This window comes from Heterodontus francisci, unplaced genomic scaffold, assembly GCF_036365525.1.
Source record: "Heterodontus francisci isolate sHetFra1 unplaced genomic scaffold, sHetFra1.hap1 HAP1_SCAFFOLD_157, whole genome shotgun sequence".
Taxonomy (NCBI): Eukaryota; Metazoa; Chordata; class Chondrichthyes; order Heterodontiformes; family Heterodontidae; genus Heterodontus; species Heterodontus francisci.
In genome coordinates, this window is record NW_027140118.1 from 3,146,266 (window position 1) to 3,164,261 (window position 17,996).

Sequence of the window (17,996 nt, forward strand, 5' to 3'; positions counted from 1 at the left end):
AGGCAGCAGTCGTGGTCCACATCTGAACCAACGACCTTGGTAGAAAAAGGGATGTGGTCTTGCAGTCAAAATGTAGGGAGTGAGGTAATAAATTAGCAAGCAGGACCTCGGAAGTATTCATCCCCTGATTATTCCAAGTGTTACGTGCAAGTGAGAATATCCTCTTTCCCTTAACATGCTTATAAAACGCCTTGGAATTTTCCTTTATCTTGTTTGCCAGTGATTTTTCATACACCCGCTTCGCTCTCCTAATGACTTTTTTATGTACTCCCCCACCCTTTCTCTGCTCCTCCAAGGGATCTGCTGCCTTCAGCACTCAGAATCTGCCATAAGCCTCTTTTTTATCCAATCGTTTACATCCCTGGAAATCCAGGGTTCCCTGGATATGTTCGTCCTACCCTTCACCTTAACGGGAACATGTTGGACCTGAAGCCTCAATATTTCCTTTCTGAATGACTCCCACTGGACCGATGTACACTTTCATATAACAACCTGCTCCCAGTCCACTTTGGCCAGATCCTGCTTCATCATATTGAAATCTACATTCCCCAATTCTGTACTTTTGTTTCCGGTCGCTCTATGTCCTTTTCTAAAAATACCTTAAATCGTCCGGAGTTGGGGTCACTATCACCGGAATGCTCTCCCACTGCCACTTCTACCACTTTTCGAGCTGCATCCTCCAGGATTAAGTCCAGTACCGCTCCTCCTCTTGCAGGACACTCCATGTGCAGTCTCAAAAAGCTCTACTGAATGAACATGAATAATTCATCCCCCTTTAAGTTTTTTTGCATGAACACTACCCCTTCTAATATAGGGGAAGTTGAAATCCCCTACTATTATTACCCTATTAATTTTAAAGCTCTCTGAGATTTGCATACATATCTGTTCCTCTATCTCTCCCTGTCTGTTTGGAGGCCAGTGTACACGCCCAGCCAAGTGATTGCCCCCCACTTTTTAAGTTCTACCCATATGGCCTCATTGGAGGAACCTTCTAAAATATCATCCCTCCTTACTGCAGTAATTGACTCATTAATCAACAGTGCAATGTCACATCCTTTTTTTACGCTCTCCCCGATCACGTCTGAAGATTCTATACCCTGGGATATTAAGCTGCCGTTCTCTCAACTATGTCTCAGTGATAGCAATAATATCATAATCCCATGTGTTAATCAGCGCCCTCAATTCATCTGCCTTACTAGTAAGACTCCTTGCATTAAAATAGATGCAATAGGGCCTTGCATTATTTGCTTGAGCCGTAACAGGTCGACATTCACTCTGCCCTCCATATTGACTTCGTATCTCTTCGATATTTGAATGTACATCAGCCCTTACTGTTCTTCCACTTGGTATCCCATCCCCCTGCCAAATTAGTTTAACCCCCAACCCAACAGCACCAGCAAACCTCTCAGCAAGGATGTTGGTACCGTTCTGGTTCAGGTGAAATCCGTCCATCTTACAGAGATCTAGCTTCTCCAGAAATAGGTTGATCATTTTTGGCCGACACAGACATGATGAGACAAGTGGCCTCTTTCTGTGCCTTAAGATTTCTATAATTCTATGATGTCTATGACTACAGGAGAACATGTTCCAGTCTCTGAATAGATCCCAATAAAAGACAGGAAATTCCCTCAGATAGGCGTGACTAACATTCTTCGCCACGAGCTGAGTATCATCTTGAAGGTCGTCTCCCTGTCGCAAAAAAACACATCGCCAGCACACACAATCTGAGAGGACGCTCGACCTATGACCCAGGTTTCTCTGCAGGGTCCGAAGGCAGAGAGTTGCAGCCTGGGTGCAGATGCACACTAGCCATTGACCGCCCTCCTCAATTGAGAGACTCAGAACCATGGCAGAGACCCAGGGTTTCCTCTTGCCCAGAAGAAATCGACGAGCTTCTTCCGGGTTTTAGTGGCATATGCAGGGAGCAGGGTCAAAGTGACCATCCGGTGCCAGAGCATCAAGGCCACCGGTTGGGTTTATGACCAGCGCTCGCCCTGCAGGAAAGCACTTGAAGCAGTCCTGTCCAACGCCCTAGCGGGGTGGTGACTTTCTCCTCCACTCCTGCCATTTTGCCGGTCAGGCTTCCTCAGCGGGGTGAAGATGGACTCCCAGATAGAGGAGGTGCGTGGTGCTCCACGCAAAAGGTGGTAACTCCTCCAGCAGGGAGTGCACTTGCCACTTACCCACCAGGAGGCTGGGAGATTGTTCCCAATTGATCCTGGTGGAGGACGCAGCACTCACGCAGCACTCACGCATTTTCCACAAGTCAATGGGATCGTTGACCATGAGAAGCACATCAGCGGCGTAAGCTGAGAGGATGGCCCACATGCACGGCCCACGCAGAGCCAAACCCGCTAACTTCCTGCAAAGCAGGCACAGGAATAGCTCCACGCAGATGATCTATAATTGGACATACATGGGGCTTCCCTGCCCTACTCCTCTCCCAAAGAGAAGTGGGGCTTCAAGGTCCCATTACATTCAAAGAGACATGCTGTGGACCTGGGCCACAAAATGAGGACCGAGTCTGAATGCTGGAAGTGTCCCAAAAAGATATTTGTGATCCACCCTGTCGAAAGCGTTTTCCTGATCGAGGGAAGGAAAGGTGACCGACAAAACCGTCATCTGGGAAAGATAGATCAGTTCCAGGACCAGGTGAATGTTGTACTGGATGGACTGACCCAGGACCATGAAGGACTGGTCGGGATGGATCATGTGGGCCTGCATGGAGGCCAGGAGAGTAGACAAAGGCCGGGCAAAGATCTTATAATCCGTGCTGAGGAGGAAGACGGGACGCAGTATTTAAGCAGGCAAAGTTAGCCCCTCTTCAGCAGCAGGACGATGTCCACCCTACGGCAGGAGAGGGGCATCTCCTCGGTTTCCAGGCTCTCCCCCAGGACCCGCGTGTTATTATCCTGCAGGATGTCCCAGAACGCTCTGAGGAACTCCATGTTCAGCCCGTCCAGCCCCGGGAATTTTCCCCTTGGCAGATGATAAAGGCTGCTGGTTATCTCTGCCAAGGAGAGTGAGCCGCCAATCCTCTGGGCTGACCTTCGATATGTCCTCCACAAAACTTTACATAGATCCAGAGAGAACATGCACTGTAATAGGTATGGACCAGAAGACCCATTCCCTCTGGCGCTGTGATAGAGGATCCGTTGTCGGCCGGCATCCGCCATTTGGACCGGGAGCAGAAGAAGGGTGAGGCGCGCTCCAAATCTTCCAGCATCTGGATCTGCGACCTGATATACGGGCCTCTGGGCTATGAGCCACAGGTCCCACAGCGCGCTCTTCTCTTTTTCTGCCTGCCACAGGGCTGGATCTGCGTCGACCTGACTGAGATGGGACACCACGTCAACCACCTCCCTCTCTAGGCACCCGAATGCTGCTTCCCACCTCTGGATCGACCCCTTTGCGTACTCTTGACAGGAGACACGGATGTGGGTATTGCTCACATCCCACCATATCTTCAAGGAGGGGTAGCCATCCCTGCTTCCTACTCCAGTCGGTCTAGCATCGACGGAACAAGTAGCAGAATCGTTCGTACTCCAGCATCCAGTTGTTAAAGTGCCAGCAAGCAGACCCAGCCGCGTGCAAAGCGGAGTGAACTGTGCCCACACCAGGTGGTGGTCCAAGCACGGCACCAGCCACACGGAGGCCACCGAGACACAGGTGATGTATGCCTGTGAAGTGTGGAGGCTGCTGATTACGGCCCTACTCCTCCAGAGCTCCATATGAAGGCGCTGGAGTCGGGATGAAGATTCCACCAGACGTCCACCAAGTTGAGGGAGCTGATCAGTTCCCTCAACTTCGCCACTGGTGCTTGGCTGCGCTGGGGACTGGAGCGATTTCGCACCTCGAGGGTGCAGACAGCATAGCCCCTGAGGATGATGCACTTGCTGATATTGACAGAGTTCAAGAAAATGGAAACGTCTTCAAAAAAGCGAGCTTGCAACACGCTGGGCCTGGGTGCGTACTCGTTGGCAAAGTGGAGCAGCACACTACCCAGGCGACGCTGAGGTGGGGGAAGTGGTCTGGCACAAGCTCCTTGATCCCCAAGATATTCAGCTGAAAAGTCGGGGCCAACAAGACAGCCTCCCACTAGAAATAGGGGTGAGATTACTCATGTAGGCCCCAACCGACCACTCTAGGGGACAGATGGCTTACTCTCCCAGAACGGTCTGGGTTTCTGCAGAAAGCTCATCGCATATCTGCCTTCCCTGAGGACTAAGAGATTGTTAAGCCTGTGGTGAGGCACCCTGCTGCCGTTGCTCTTGAAGATTGCTATGGCTGCCTTCATGTCAAAAGTACTTTGATCCCATCACTGACACCTTCCGGTGAGGAGGGCCCAGAAGCACACCTCACCTTCCACTCCACCAGATGAACATTAAAGTTCCATATCCAGAGAATATTCTGCGCCCTTGCCACGCTCAGTGCTTCCTCCAAGTGGTTCTCAACATGGAGGAGTACTGATTAATCAGCTGAGGAGGGCGGCAGTATGTAGTAATTTGCGGGATGTTTCATCGACCATGGTTGCCCTGATGCCATGAGACTTAATGGGGTCCGGAATATAAGCTGCGTACTCGCAGGGCAATTTCCTCCCGAATATATCCCACTGTGCCGCCACCTCTGGTGAGTCTGTCCTGCTGGTGTTTGGGACATTGTCTGTAAGGTATGATTTGGTGAGTATGACTATGTCAGTCGGCTGCTTCACTTGTCTGTGGGATAACTGGCCCAACTTTGGCACAAGCCCCCCAATGTTATAAAGGATGATCTTGCAGGTTCGATAGGGCGGTGTGTGCCGATGCCGAGTTGTCTGTCTAGTTTCATTCCTTATTGACATTGTAGCGGTTAGATACATCTAAGTGGCTTGCAAGGCCATTTCAGAGATCATTTTGGAATCAACCACATTGCTGTGTGCCTGAAGTCATATGTAGGACAGACCAAGGAAGGACAGTAGATTTCCTTCCCTGAAGGGCATTAATGAAGAAAATGTGCTTTTCCAACGATCGACAATATTTTTATGGCCATCATTCGACCAGTTTTTTTACAATTCCAGATTGTGAAAGTTGAATTTAAATTCCACCTTCTGCCGTGATGGGATTCGAAACTACGTCACCAGAGCAATCGGCATCTGGGTAACTCGTCCAGTGACAGTACCACTACACCACTGCCTCCACTTCATTGGTAAATCCCAGGTAAACTGGATAAACAATTTAAATTCACATTCACGTATGAGGACCTGAGTTACTCCTGGACATATCTGCCACTAGGATTCCACAATGACCCCACAATTATCTACCAACGTAATGCCGGGCCGTTATGAGCTTTTTACAGCCTTCTTGCTTGCAGGAATATGTCAATTATCTCCTCCTCATCACCACATACCGTGTCCACACAGTTAACCCTTTTACAGGAACTACTGCAGCTACTTTGGGAGCTGGACTAAAAGACCATCCACCTAAGGCCCAGCTGGTGCATGATCGTATCACCTTTCTAGGTGCCCAGATTGGTTCACGCAGCATCAGCCCACAGCAACATCATGTCGAGACAATCCAGTGTCTACCCCTGTCCATCTCAAAGACTGCCCTGTGAGCTATCCTCAGGCTGGTGGGGTATCGGCGGAACCTCACCTCTCGACTTGCAGAGGCTGCGGCTCCTCTTTATGAACTACCTAATGGTGATGATAACCAGGTTTAACCAGATTCAACTGAAGACGGCACGGAATCAATAACACAACTGAAGAACGCTGTCGCCCGGGCAACGTGTCTTCTCTCACCTAACTATGACAAGACTTTCCACATGTAGGTGGGGGACACAGAGACAAGCTTGGTTGCTGTCCTATGGAGAGAAAACCAGGAGAAATACTCCCCGTTGTGTATGACTCCCGAATTGGGTGTGGGGCTGAACTGATTTACTCTGTTTGTGAAGGAAATTTGTTAACCACGTTCTAGGGCATCAAACATTTCACTTACATGACGAAGTTCAACAGGGTGATCCTGTCCAGACCATTATGAACTTTCTCAGTATAGGAAAGCAATGTTAATAATATTGCCCTGCCAGAGAGTCATAGAGTGAGAGTCATTTCGGCACAGAATGAGATCATTCGGCCCATCGAGTCCATCCTAGCTCTTTGCAGATAAATCCAGTCAGTCACATTCTCCAGCTCTGTTTTGTATTCCTGCAAGTATATTTCCCTCTAGTGTTCATCCAATATCCTTTTGAAATCATTCACCATCTTTGCTTCCACCACCCTTGTCGGCAGTGATTTCAGGCCATTAGCTCTTGCTGTTTAAAAAAAGAGTTGTTCCTCACATCCCCCTGTATCTCTTGCCCAATATCTTACCTCTAGTCCTGTGCCATTAGCTTATGGGCCATCTTTTCCAGCCTACCTTATCCAAACATGTCATCATCTTGTATACCTCAATCAAATCTCCCCTCAATCTCCTTTGCTCCAAGGAAAACAATCCAGGTTTTTCCAGACTAACCTTGCAGTTAATATCTTCCAACCCGAGAGCAATTCTTGTAAATCTCCTCTCCACCCTGTGACTGATCGTCACATACTTTCTAAAGTGTGTTGAACACAACTGGACACAATGTTCCAATCGAGGCCTAGCTGGAGATTTATAAAAGTTCAGCATAACTTAAACTTCTTCTGTGCTCACTACACCTACTTGTGAAGTTCAAGATCCCTTATGATTTACTACCGACTCTCTCAATATATCCTGCAACCTTCAAGGATCTATGCACATGTACCCCATGTCTCTCTGTCCCTGCACACACTTTCTAACTGTGCTATTAAGTACATACTACCTCTCCCTATCACTTCTGACAAAATGCATCTCCTCGTACTTGTTTGCATTGAATTCTATCTGTTTCTTGTCTGCCTATTCCGCTGGTCCATCTATTTCCTGTTGCATCGATTGGTATCCTCTTCACTGTCTGGTCCGCCTCTAAGTTCGGAAATATTTTGAAATTTTACTTTGTTTTATAATTTCCAAACCATTTATACATATCAGAAAAAAATGGTCCCAAGCACTGAGACTTGTGGAATACCTTCCTCCAGTCTGATAAACAACTATTTACCACAACTTACTGTTTTCTGTCATTCTGCCATTATTTTAAATCCAAGCTGACACTGACCCTCCTATGCCATCAGCATCAATTAATTATTCCGCTGTCACAAGCAGCTGCACAGCGGCGAGTACCGCAGCCTCACAGCTCCAGGGACACGGGTTCAATTCTGGGTACTGCCTATGCAGAGTTTGCAAGTTTTCCCTGTGACCACGTGGGTTTTACATGGGTGCTCCAGTTTCCTCCCACAGCCAAAGACTTGCAGGTGATAGCTAAATTGACCATTGTAAATTGCTCCGAGTGTAAGTAGGGAGTATGGGATTACAGTAGGGTCAGTATAAAAGGATGGTTGTTGGTCGGCACAGACATGGTGGGATGAAGGGCCTGTTTCAGTGCTGTATCTTGAAATAAATAAACTATGGAAGGAATTACAAGTTTATATTAAAATCATGTGAAGTGTTAAATGCAAAAAATAACTACATTTTTGAAAGCCATCAACTCTTGGATCTCTTTCAATCCAGGCACTCATTAACTTAACTCTATTTGGTACTTTGTATAAGCAGCACTCCCTAAAACTGGACTCTGTGCAACTTACTCTATTTAGTGTTTCGGGAGGGAATTCCATAACTTAGGGATGAGAACAGAAAATGCCAAAATTATTCAGCAGTTCCGGCAGCATCTGTGTCAGGAGAAACACAGTTACGTTTCAGGTCTGTGAATCTTCATCTGAACTGGCAAAAGTTAAAAATGTAACTGCCTTTGAGCAACTGAAAGAGGAGAAGGGGGACGAAGAACAAGAAGAAAGGACTGAGATGGAACAGAGAGGGGCGGGATTAAATAACAGACAGTTACAATTCTAACATTTACAGTTTTACTAGAATTTGACCAGGAATGAGGGATTCCAAACAGAATGATATGGAGGAGCAAACGTTGCAAAGACTTATTTCTATCCCCAGTGTCACACCCACCTTCAATATTGTATGATATTCTTTGCATTCAGCGGTTAGAGAACTGAATTTATATGTTTTATTCAAGAAATCAAAAGAAAGAACAGATAAGATAACGTTGCTGGCAGCTTAAGATCGCAACCTACATTGTAACACGGTATCCAACATTCAAAGGCCTGTGATTTGGAGACATAATGCCTGCCTGTCCAGCAAAACCCGGGAGATTTAAAAGAACTGCCAGACAAAATGCCTGCCTGTCCAGCAAAACCCAGGAGGTTTAAAAGAACAGCCTATTCTCGTTGACAAGAAAATATACATTGCTGGCCAAATGCCTGAATCACTGGGTGACTGTCATGTTACAAGTACACACTCTCCTCCCATCCAAATGTTCTAAACCTTCTCTCACTCTCTCTCTGTCTCCAAACTCCAAAGACTGTGTACCACATTTTTTATATGGACTCTAAATCGACCAATCGTCCATTCTCCACTCTGCAACCTATTTGTGTGTGCGAACTTCGGATGTTTGCGTGGTTGTGAAAGATAGAGTATAGTTTACTTTTTTTTCCTTAGATCGGTTTAAATGCAATAAAGCTAACCACTTGTTTTGTTAACTCAAGGAACCTGTCCGATTGGTTCCCTTTGTGATCACAGCACACAGATAATTCAGTACCCACCAAATTGGCAAATACATCCACTTTAAAAATTAAATAAACCAAGCTGTGCTCCAACAAGGAGAGGGTTAAGAGGGGAGACCTTCGACATCTTCCCACCTGACCGCAGCAGAAATTTAAAGGCTTACATCTGGGATCAATTCCAAAGGCAGACGAGACATTGGAAGCAGGAAATCAGCTTGATCTCGAGCAATAATTTAAAATCTCAATATCGTTTTTCTTGTGGTTTTCAGTGCTAGAGTACTAAAATTTTCACATTCGAGGCCAGTAACTTCCTTGAAGAGAGTGAAGTAATTTGGGAAAGTTTAAAATCCCTATCAATTGAACAGCTAAGGAATCTTGCTGGACACGTGGAGATAAACTAGGAAACCCGAAATCCTAAAATTTGTGACCAACCTTAAAATTGACACTGAAGAACCTTAGACAGGCAGAGAATCTGAAACTGACAGCATAACATTAGCTAAGATACAGCTGGAACAGCGGAGATAAGAACTGGAATTCAAAAAATAAAAGCTAAGTAATGAGAGAAAGAATTCCAGAAGGACAATGAGGAGAGGGAGGTAGTTCCAGAAAGAACAGGAGGGAAGAGATTTTCAGCAAAGGCAAAAATGAAGAGCTTTCCAAAGGGAGCTAATACAGCTCGAACTAACTAGGGGAAAACCCAGTTTACCCAGTCAAGCCAACATTAGCGACGGGCCGGGTGCTGAGCCCTTAAAGTTCTCCCAAGTCATACCGACATACAATGCGGATGAGGAAGCATTTTTCTTCTCTTCTGAAAAGTTTGCAGAACAGTTGAACTGTCCAACACAGGGATGGACTCTGCTACTGCAAAGCAAATAGACAGGAGAAGCCCATGATATTTATTCCTTATTGTGTGACGAGACTATGAGATGACCAAAAATGTTATCCTGAGTACATCAGGCGCACCACCAACAATTCTGAACTCCGTTAAAGCTAACAGAACAAACTTACATTGGATTTGAAAGGACGAAACAACTCGCATTTTGCTGATGGATGCAGGAGATTAAAATAGGTTCCACCGATGAAATCTCAGAGAAACTCTCTTCTGCTTTCCATAACAAGCCACGTGGGGGAACTAAAGGTTACAAGACCCAGGCAAGCAGCACTCCTGACTGATGATTATCATCTTATTCACAAGCCCTTGTCCCAAGGGAAATCCTGCCCTAATCACCTCCACATGACAGAAAAAGATAAAATGTGGGAGGTTGATACGAGGATCCATGGGCCAGATGGGAAAGTTGGAAAACCACGGGGCCCTCCGCAGGCCAAAAAGGAAGGTGCTGAGAAGAGGAGTGACTACCGAAAACCTGCGTTTTTCCATTGCAACAAGGCATGCCAACTTCGAGCTTACTGTTGGAAGTTGCAGGGAAAACTCTTGGATTAGTCAGGGTCCACCAGACCAGTGCAGGAAAAGGGGCCCTGATAGCAAGCACAGCAGACCAAGCTGTGGGTTTAACTGCTGCAGTAAGGACCAGTAAACATAACGTTGAGAATGTGGGAAAATTTAGCAAAATCCCTGAGAGTTACCAGGATTTTGTGTCCAAACAAAAAGTGACCCTATACCCTTGAGTGAGGCAATTAAGTCCGTACTTAGGGATACAGGGGCTACCGGATCCTTCTTTAAATGGCATGCAATGTGGCCATTTTAAGTGATATTCAGCGAAGCCATCTCATGCGTTATGCAATACGTACATTCTAAGTGCCATGCACTGCAGCCACTTAAAGTGCTGTACACTACGACCATTTTAAGGGAAATGCAACTGCAGCCATGTTACCGGATATGCAATGCGACCATTTGAAGTGATATGCAGCGTGATCAATTTAGCAGACATGTAGTTCGGCCATATTAAGTGAAACGTTGTGTGGCCATTTAGGTGATATGCAGCGTGAACATTCAGTGACATGCAATATAGCCACTTTAAGTGACATGCAGTGCAACCATTGTAAGTGATATGTACTGCAGCCATTTTATCTGACATGTAGTGTGACGATTTTAATTGGCAAGTATTCTGGCCATTTTAAAAGATATGCTGTGAGGCCATTTTATTTGGATGCAGCGTTACCATTTTAAGTGAAACGTACTGAAGAAATTTTAAGTAACATGCACATTGTCTGTTTTACGTGATATGCAGGGCGAACATTTTAAGTGACAGGTATTGTGGAAATTTCAGGTGACATGCACTGTGGCCATATTAAGTGATGAGCAGTGCAACCCTTTGAGGTGACATTCAGTGCAAGAATTTTAAAAGATGTGCAACGCGATTATTTTCAGTGACATGCACTGCAAAAGATATAATTAATATGCAATGCGACAATTTTCAGTGATATGTATGGTGGTCATTTTTAGGGATGTGGAGTGTGAACATCTTAAGTGACATGCCCTGCAGTTACTTTAAGTGCCATGTATTGCGACCATTTTAACTGATATACAGTGTGACAATGTTAAATGGTGTGCAATGCAACCACTTTAAGTGATATACAGTGTAGCGTTTAAGTGATATGCTATGCAGCCATTTGATGTTATTTGTACTGCAGTCATTTTAAGTGACATGCAGTGCGACCATTGTAAATGATGTGCAGAGGGGCCATGTTATCTGCTATGCTTTGTCGCCACTTAAATAAACATGCACTGTGGCCACTTTAAGCGATATGCAATGCGACCATTTTAATTGATATGCAGTGCGATCACTTTAGGTGACATGCAGTGTGACAATTTTAGATGATGTGCTAGGCTATTATTTGAAGTGTGGCCATTCTATGTGATCTGTTGGGCGGCCAGTTTACATGATGTGCAGGGAGAGAATTTCAAATGACAGGCACCAGGGCCATTTGACGTGACATGCTCTGTGGTCATTTTAACTGTCATGCAGTGCGACAATTTTAAGTGACATGCACTGTGGCCATTTTAAGTGGCATGCACAGTGGCCCTTTTAAGCGACATGCATTGCTATAATTTTATGTGAAATGTGCAGAAGAAATTTTAATAGACAAGCACTTTGCCCGTTTAATGTGATATGCTGTGTGTCCATTTTAAGTGAGATGCATTGCAGAAATTTTAGCTGACATGCACTGTCGCCATATTAATTGATATACAGTGTGACCATTTTAAGTAATATGTCATGCAACCGTTTTGAGTGGCACACAGTGTAGCCATACTAGGTGATATGCAATGTGGCCAGTTTAGGTTATTTGCAGTGTGAACATTTTAAGAGACATGCACTGTCGACATATTACTGATATGCAGTGGGGTAATTTCAAGTGACATGCAGTATAACCATTGTGTGTGATATGCAGTCGTACCATTTGAAGTGATATTCAGTGCGGCCATTTTAGTCACATGCATCGCGGCCATTCCAACTGACACGCAGGACAACCATTTTAAGTGAAATGAACTTTGTCTGTTTTATGTGATATGTTGGATATGTTGTGTGACCATTTGAAATGACATGCACTGCAGAAATTTTAACTGACATGCACTGAGGCCATATTAAGTAATATGAAGTGCGACGATATTAAGTGACATGCAGTGCAAACTTTTTCAGTGATATGCAATGTATCCATTTCATGTGCTATGCTCTGCACATATTTTATTTTATATGCACTGCGGCCATTTAAAGTTACATGCAGTGCGACTATTTTAAGTGATATACTCTGAGGCCATTTTAAATAAAATATGCAGTGCAGCCACGTTAGGTGATATGCAGTGCGATCTTTATAGATGATATGAAATGTGACCATTTTAAGTGACATGCAGTTCTGTCATTTATCTGATAGTTTTATGAAGCATTATAAAGTGTTATAAAGAAGCAAAGTGTTTTGTAAAGAGTGATGAAACATGATAATGTTTGGTAAAGCATGATTATGAAGGGCAATAAGCACAGTAAAGTATTTGTGTCAAAGAATTACAAAGGGTCAAAATGATTATAAGACATGATAAGACCTGGTATGGAGGGAAGGTCTTACGAGGAAAGGCTGAGGGACTTGAGATTGTTTTCGTTGGAGAGAAGGAGGAGGAGAGGTGACTTAATAGAGACATATAAGATAATCAGCGGGTTAGATAGGGTGGATAGCGAGCGTCTTTTTCCTCGGATGGTGATGGCAAACACGAGGGGACATAGCTTTAAGTTGAGGGGTGATAGAGATAGGACAGATGTGAGAGGTAGTTTCTTTACTCAGAGAGTAGTAAGCGCGTGGAACGCACTGCCTGCAGCAGTAGTAGATTCGCCAACTTTAAGGGCATTTAAGTGGTCATTGGATAGACATATGGATGAAAATGGAATAGGGTAGGTCAGATGGTTTCACAGGTCGGCGCAACATCGAGGGCCGAAGGGCCTGTACTGCGCTGTAATGTTCTAAATCTAAAAAATAAAGAAGTATAAATGTTATACAGGGTCATAATAGATGAGAAAGAATTATGAAGCATTATAAAAGATTGTAAACGTTCTTAACTGATTATAATGGTTATAAAGAATGATCAATGAATTATAAAGATTGTAAATGTTTATGGAGAATTCTGTCTCAGCCTCACACTCCCATCACCATGGAGAACAGGCTGCACACACACTCCCAGTCAGCAAAGGGAACAGGCCCCGATACAGTCCCTGTCTACATTGGAACAGGCCCCGCCCCCACCCTAGCTCGGTACCATGGGAGCAGGTCCCGCGCCCCACACCCGCGTCACCACGGGAGAAGGCCACACCACTACGCCTCGCACCACGGGCATCAGGCCCCGCTTCCACTCCTCGCATCCTGGGGAACAGGCCCAGCAACCACACTGCTGTCACCATGGAGAACAGGTGCCGTACCCTTGTCCCCACCACACGCCCCCCCCCCCCCCCCACCCCGCCAGCATTGGGAACAAATCTCTCCCCCAGCATTCCTTCACCATCGGAAACAGGCCTCGCCACATTCTGTCACCATAAAGGCCCCGCCCCACTCGGTCCCCAAAGCGGGAAGCCCGCCCCCAAACTACTGGAAATAGTCAGTTGTTCAGTTGCTGCCATCATTAAGTGAATTTAACAACTGGAGTAAAGAGATATTTCAGGACAGTCTTCAACTGCTCTCTAAACTGAGTCTGGGTAATGGCGTAAATTGCAGTATTTGTGCAGCAACTCAGGAGCTGCAGCATGAAGCCCACTTCCTTCAGATAAGCATGCAAATAAACAGATCGATCGCCTAAGTCATAGAATCGGCCCCAAATCGAATATACCATTAACACTGCCCATAGCAGGATGAAATTGGCCGAGATCACTAACAGTAAAATGATGGACTTTCTTCGGCTCTCCATTTCTGGGTCTCTGCGACTATCCCCATTGCTGTGAGCCCGAAATCTCTTGCGTCCTCTGCTGCTCAGTAAAATGTATCTGACTGTGAGAGCATTGAGAAGCAGAATCACCACAAATGGAAGAATCGGAGTTAGAATTTGATGGAGAAACTCGACTGTTGCCCAGACCACAGAATACCGAACATTGGCTGTTGCAGAACAAAACCAGGGCTCGTTCCACAACCAATACTGACCAGTTAACATAAAATACCAGGTGATGTTCTTTAAACAGCTCAGCATCGTCACTGTTACCAGAACCACAGCCGCCGTTTTCTCGCTGCAGTATTTACTTTTCAGCTTCTGGTAACAAATGGCCACAAATCGATCAAAGGTGAAAGTGACGGTGAACCAGACAGAACAGTCTGTGGCTGCGTAAAGCAGGACAGCGTGGATATTACACACGGGAATGGACTGCAGGAACTGAAACTGTTCCTTATAAACAATAGGAATGTGCCTCAATATCAGGTCCAGGATAATGACCAGTAGATCTGCCGCTGACATGGCCACCAGGTAGCGAGTGACACATTTGGAGAGACCGCACTTTCCCCGAGACAGAATCCCAATCGTCAGCAAGTTAACTGTGAAGAACGGATACAAACAGAAAAAAATATACATTAGGTTAGGAGCAAAGTTGCCAGCTTGATTGAGGACGTATTGAGATTTACAAATGTGTTCCTGTATCCAGTGATGTGCGGAAATGGTTGGATCTGAAAGAACAAACAGACCGGTTTGTGAAGTCAGGAGAGATTAAACGACAAAAGGATGATATTGAAATTGTTAAACTCAATGTTGATCATATTCCTTCCCTTTCCTCCTTTCCCTGCCTGGTTTAAAATCTGTTCAATTTCGGAGCACTTCCATATCTGACGATGAGTCACCAACCTGAAACATTAACTCTCTTTCTCTCTTCACAGATGCTGCGGACCTGCTGAATAATTTCATCATTTTCTGTTTCTTTCTTTCAGTTTGCAACATCTGCAACACTTTTCTCTTGCAAAGAAAGTTAAATGGTGGATTGACTGAGAGAGTCCCTCACCTGTTACAGGAACTCAATTATTTCAAAGCAAAATTTGGAAATGCATCCACTGAAAAAATAATGGAAAGAATAACCTCAGTCACTAAGTTAACTGTTAGCAAGTGGAACTATCAGGAAATGATACATCAGGTTGGGAGTAAAACCTACAGTTTAAAGCAGTTTGGGGTGACATTTGTACATTTGTTAACACATTCAATTTGTAACTAATTATGGTGGTGTTGACAGGGATTTCTGCTGGAGCCAGGGAGTTGAATTTAGTAGAAACAGCGGGGGTCTGGATGGCGGGCTGAAAATATAAACGGTTCCCTGTCTTGACAAATTGCAGCCGACACCCGGCGCAAATCAGTGGCGCTCGGGAAATTACCTGACCGGTATCGTGGTCCACGTCCCTTTAAAGATAATGATCCAGCCTTCAAAAACTGCTGAACAATCAGGGGGCCAGCAGCTGAGTATCGGCAAAACGACTGGGAGCAGTGGAATTATGAGTACCAGACCAGGCCTGGGTGTGGGACTATTGCTTGAGCTCCCAACACCAGGTAACTGTAACAAGGACACAAGGGCCAGTAAGCTAGTGAAGGACATAGCCGCTCATATATCAGGCCTGGGACCTTGACGTACGCTGCAATCCTGATCCCAGGTAAGTATGGAAAGGGCAGGAGGACCAGTCAGCTAGCGGGGGACACTACCAGTAATAAACCAGGCCTGGGACCAGGACCATTACTGGAGACCATGCACCCAAGCTAAGAGTTTTGATGTCATCGGGGCCGGTCAAGGAGCTGGGCCCGTGCCAGAACTACTCCTATTCTGGGACATGGACCATCGCTGCAATTTATGCGAGAAGCTTTGCTAGAGCCCCACACCTCAGGTGAGTGTGGCGGGGGAGTTGCGGCCCATGAGTGACCGGATCCAAATGCTTCTGAGGCACCAGGCTTGGAAGCAGTCACATTGCAGGAGCCCTGGATCTCCCGTAAATGTGTCGAGGACATCGGGGCCAGTCATGAAGCAGGGGGCCTTGTTGGTCCTGGGTCAAAGATCAACATTGGAAACCCAGACCACAGGTCATTGTGGTGGGGTCGCCAGTTTCTGTCAAGCAATGGGGCTACTGCATGTATCACATCAGGCCTGGCATAAGGACCATTACTGCAGATTGGACACAAGTTAAGTGTAGCGGGTTGTGGCCAGGCTCAGTCAGAGTCCAGGTGCTACTGCTGGAACTGCACCAGGCCTGGGAGCAGTACCTTAACTGGAGGTCGGACCCCAGATACGTTGTCAGTATAGCTGGGATCGTTCCGGGACTGCGGCCACTGCCAGTGTTCCCGTTGAGCAGGACCATTGCTGCAGACCATTGCTAGGCAATGTAACTGTGGCAAGTAAGGAAGTGGGGGCCACGGCCAGAACTACAGCAGGCCTGGGACCAGACCCATCATTGGAGAATTGTACCCCTGGGTTGTGTGGCGGGTTAGTCACGCCCAGTCAGTGAGCAGGGCCATTTCCAGCCAGCGCCAGGCCTGGCAGCATGAGGATCGCTCGAACCCCGTACCCCAGGTAAGGGTGCCTTCATATGCCTCCAACTACTCATCTATGTCGGGCACATCACCCAAAGACAGTGAAAAACAATTACGGACAGGTTCTGCCCTCTCTGCTGCAGGACAAGGAGGCCTATAATCACAGGGCACAGTAGTGAACTGCTGGGAGCCAGATATACCTTCATCCCCTGGGCCTGAGGGAGGAGATGGTACACAAAATCATGAAAGCGGCTACGACAGAGCCCGTGGCATCCAGCATCACCGAGAGCATACTGGCTGACTTTATGTTCCTGCCTTATGACCCTTCTTAACTCCCACCTTCCCCTTATACTATTGTCTGAGATTCTGTACAATCTGTAAATGGTGGGCCCATGGACCTCCTGCTTTCCATCCCGCCCACAATCCATCAGCCCAACCCTCCCCTTCTGCTTCTATACTTTCCAATTATAACCCAAAACAGCCAGCTTCCCAGTCACAGCAGCTCGAGTAGACAGAGAGAGAAAGAGAGAGCAGCACAGCATTGATGGTGAAGCCCCATCACTTGGTCTGAAAGTCACAGCCACAAGATCAAGTGCTTACACTGCGTGTACCTTACAGCATGGTATAGAATCGGAATCTGCACGTGATGAGTCACCGAGAAGAAGTGAGCTGCAGCCAGGCCAGGGGGAGAGGACAGTGCATGTTTCAACTCACCAGGGCGAGGTCCCAAACGAGTTTTCATACACAGGACTCAGATGTGAGCATTGTTGGAGCAGCATACAAGAGAACGCTGATGGACATGTCCACTGAGATACTTTGTCCATTGATAGGTCTGTCAGACAGTCTGTTGTCACTGGCAAGGAACATGGAAGCATCCGGCTGCAACATGCACAGGACATTGCACAAAGCTTGAAGCCCATTCTTTCCCTCAGTAAGTAGTCACTCACTCATGACAGCACTAGCCGAGCCAGCCGTCCTACAGTGCCTGGTGGCCATTGTCTCTGCTTCCACTGCAGCACAGACAGCAGACACCCAACGTATCAGTGCTGCAGTGGAAGCTCAGACGGAGGCCGTGAGATCCCTACTTGCTGCCATGCAAGATCATACTGCTGCCATCATGGCTGTGGATCTCAGTGCTCAAAGGGGTTTGCAGGCTCTCACAGCAGTCCAGCAATCTGTGATTCAGTAAATTGCTAGGATTGCTGAGTTCTCGCCCCGTGGGACTGGCAGTGTCTCCGTGGAGCACGGACCTGTTGTCCTCCCTCAGGATGACAGTATTTGTTCCCTCTTAACTGCCACTCCACCAATGTCCTTACTGTTAGACATCAGTCAGCCCAGGCTGCCGCTGCTCATGTCGAGGTGGTGTAGTCCGAATACTAGCCCTCAAGACCGAGAACTGCTCGAGGACGTCCTGCAAGGCAT

General features: G+C 46.4%; 1 protein-coding gene across 1 annotated transcript; it reads right to left on the reverse strand.

Annotated features, from left to right (window-relative positions):
• Nucleotides 1-13,715: 13,715 nt before the first annotated feature.
• LOC137358865 (probable G-protein coupled receptor 139) lies at nt 13,716-14,648 on the reverse strand. The gene has a single exon (XM_068025082.1). It carries the CDS (start codon nt 14,646-14,648, stop codon nt 13,716-13,718), a length of 933 nt encoding a protein of 310 aa, XP_067881183.1.
• Between the last annotated feature and the right edge of the window lie 3,348 nt (nt 14,649-17,996).

Excerpts from the sequence above, each read along its gene's own strand:
- LOC137358865 (XM_068025082.1), bottom strand. The coding sequence starts at position 14,648 with ATGTATATTTTTTTCTGTTTGTATCCGTTCTTCACAGTTAACTTGCTG.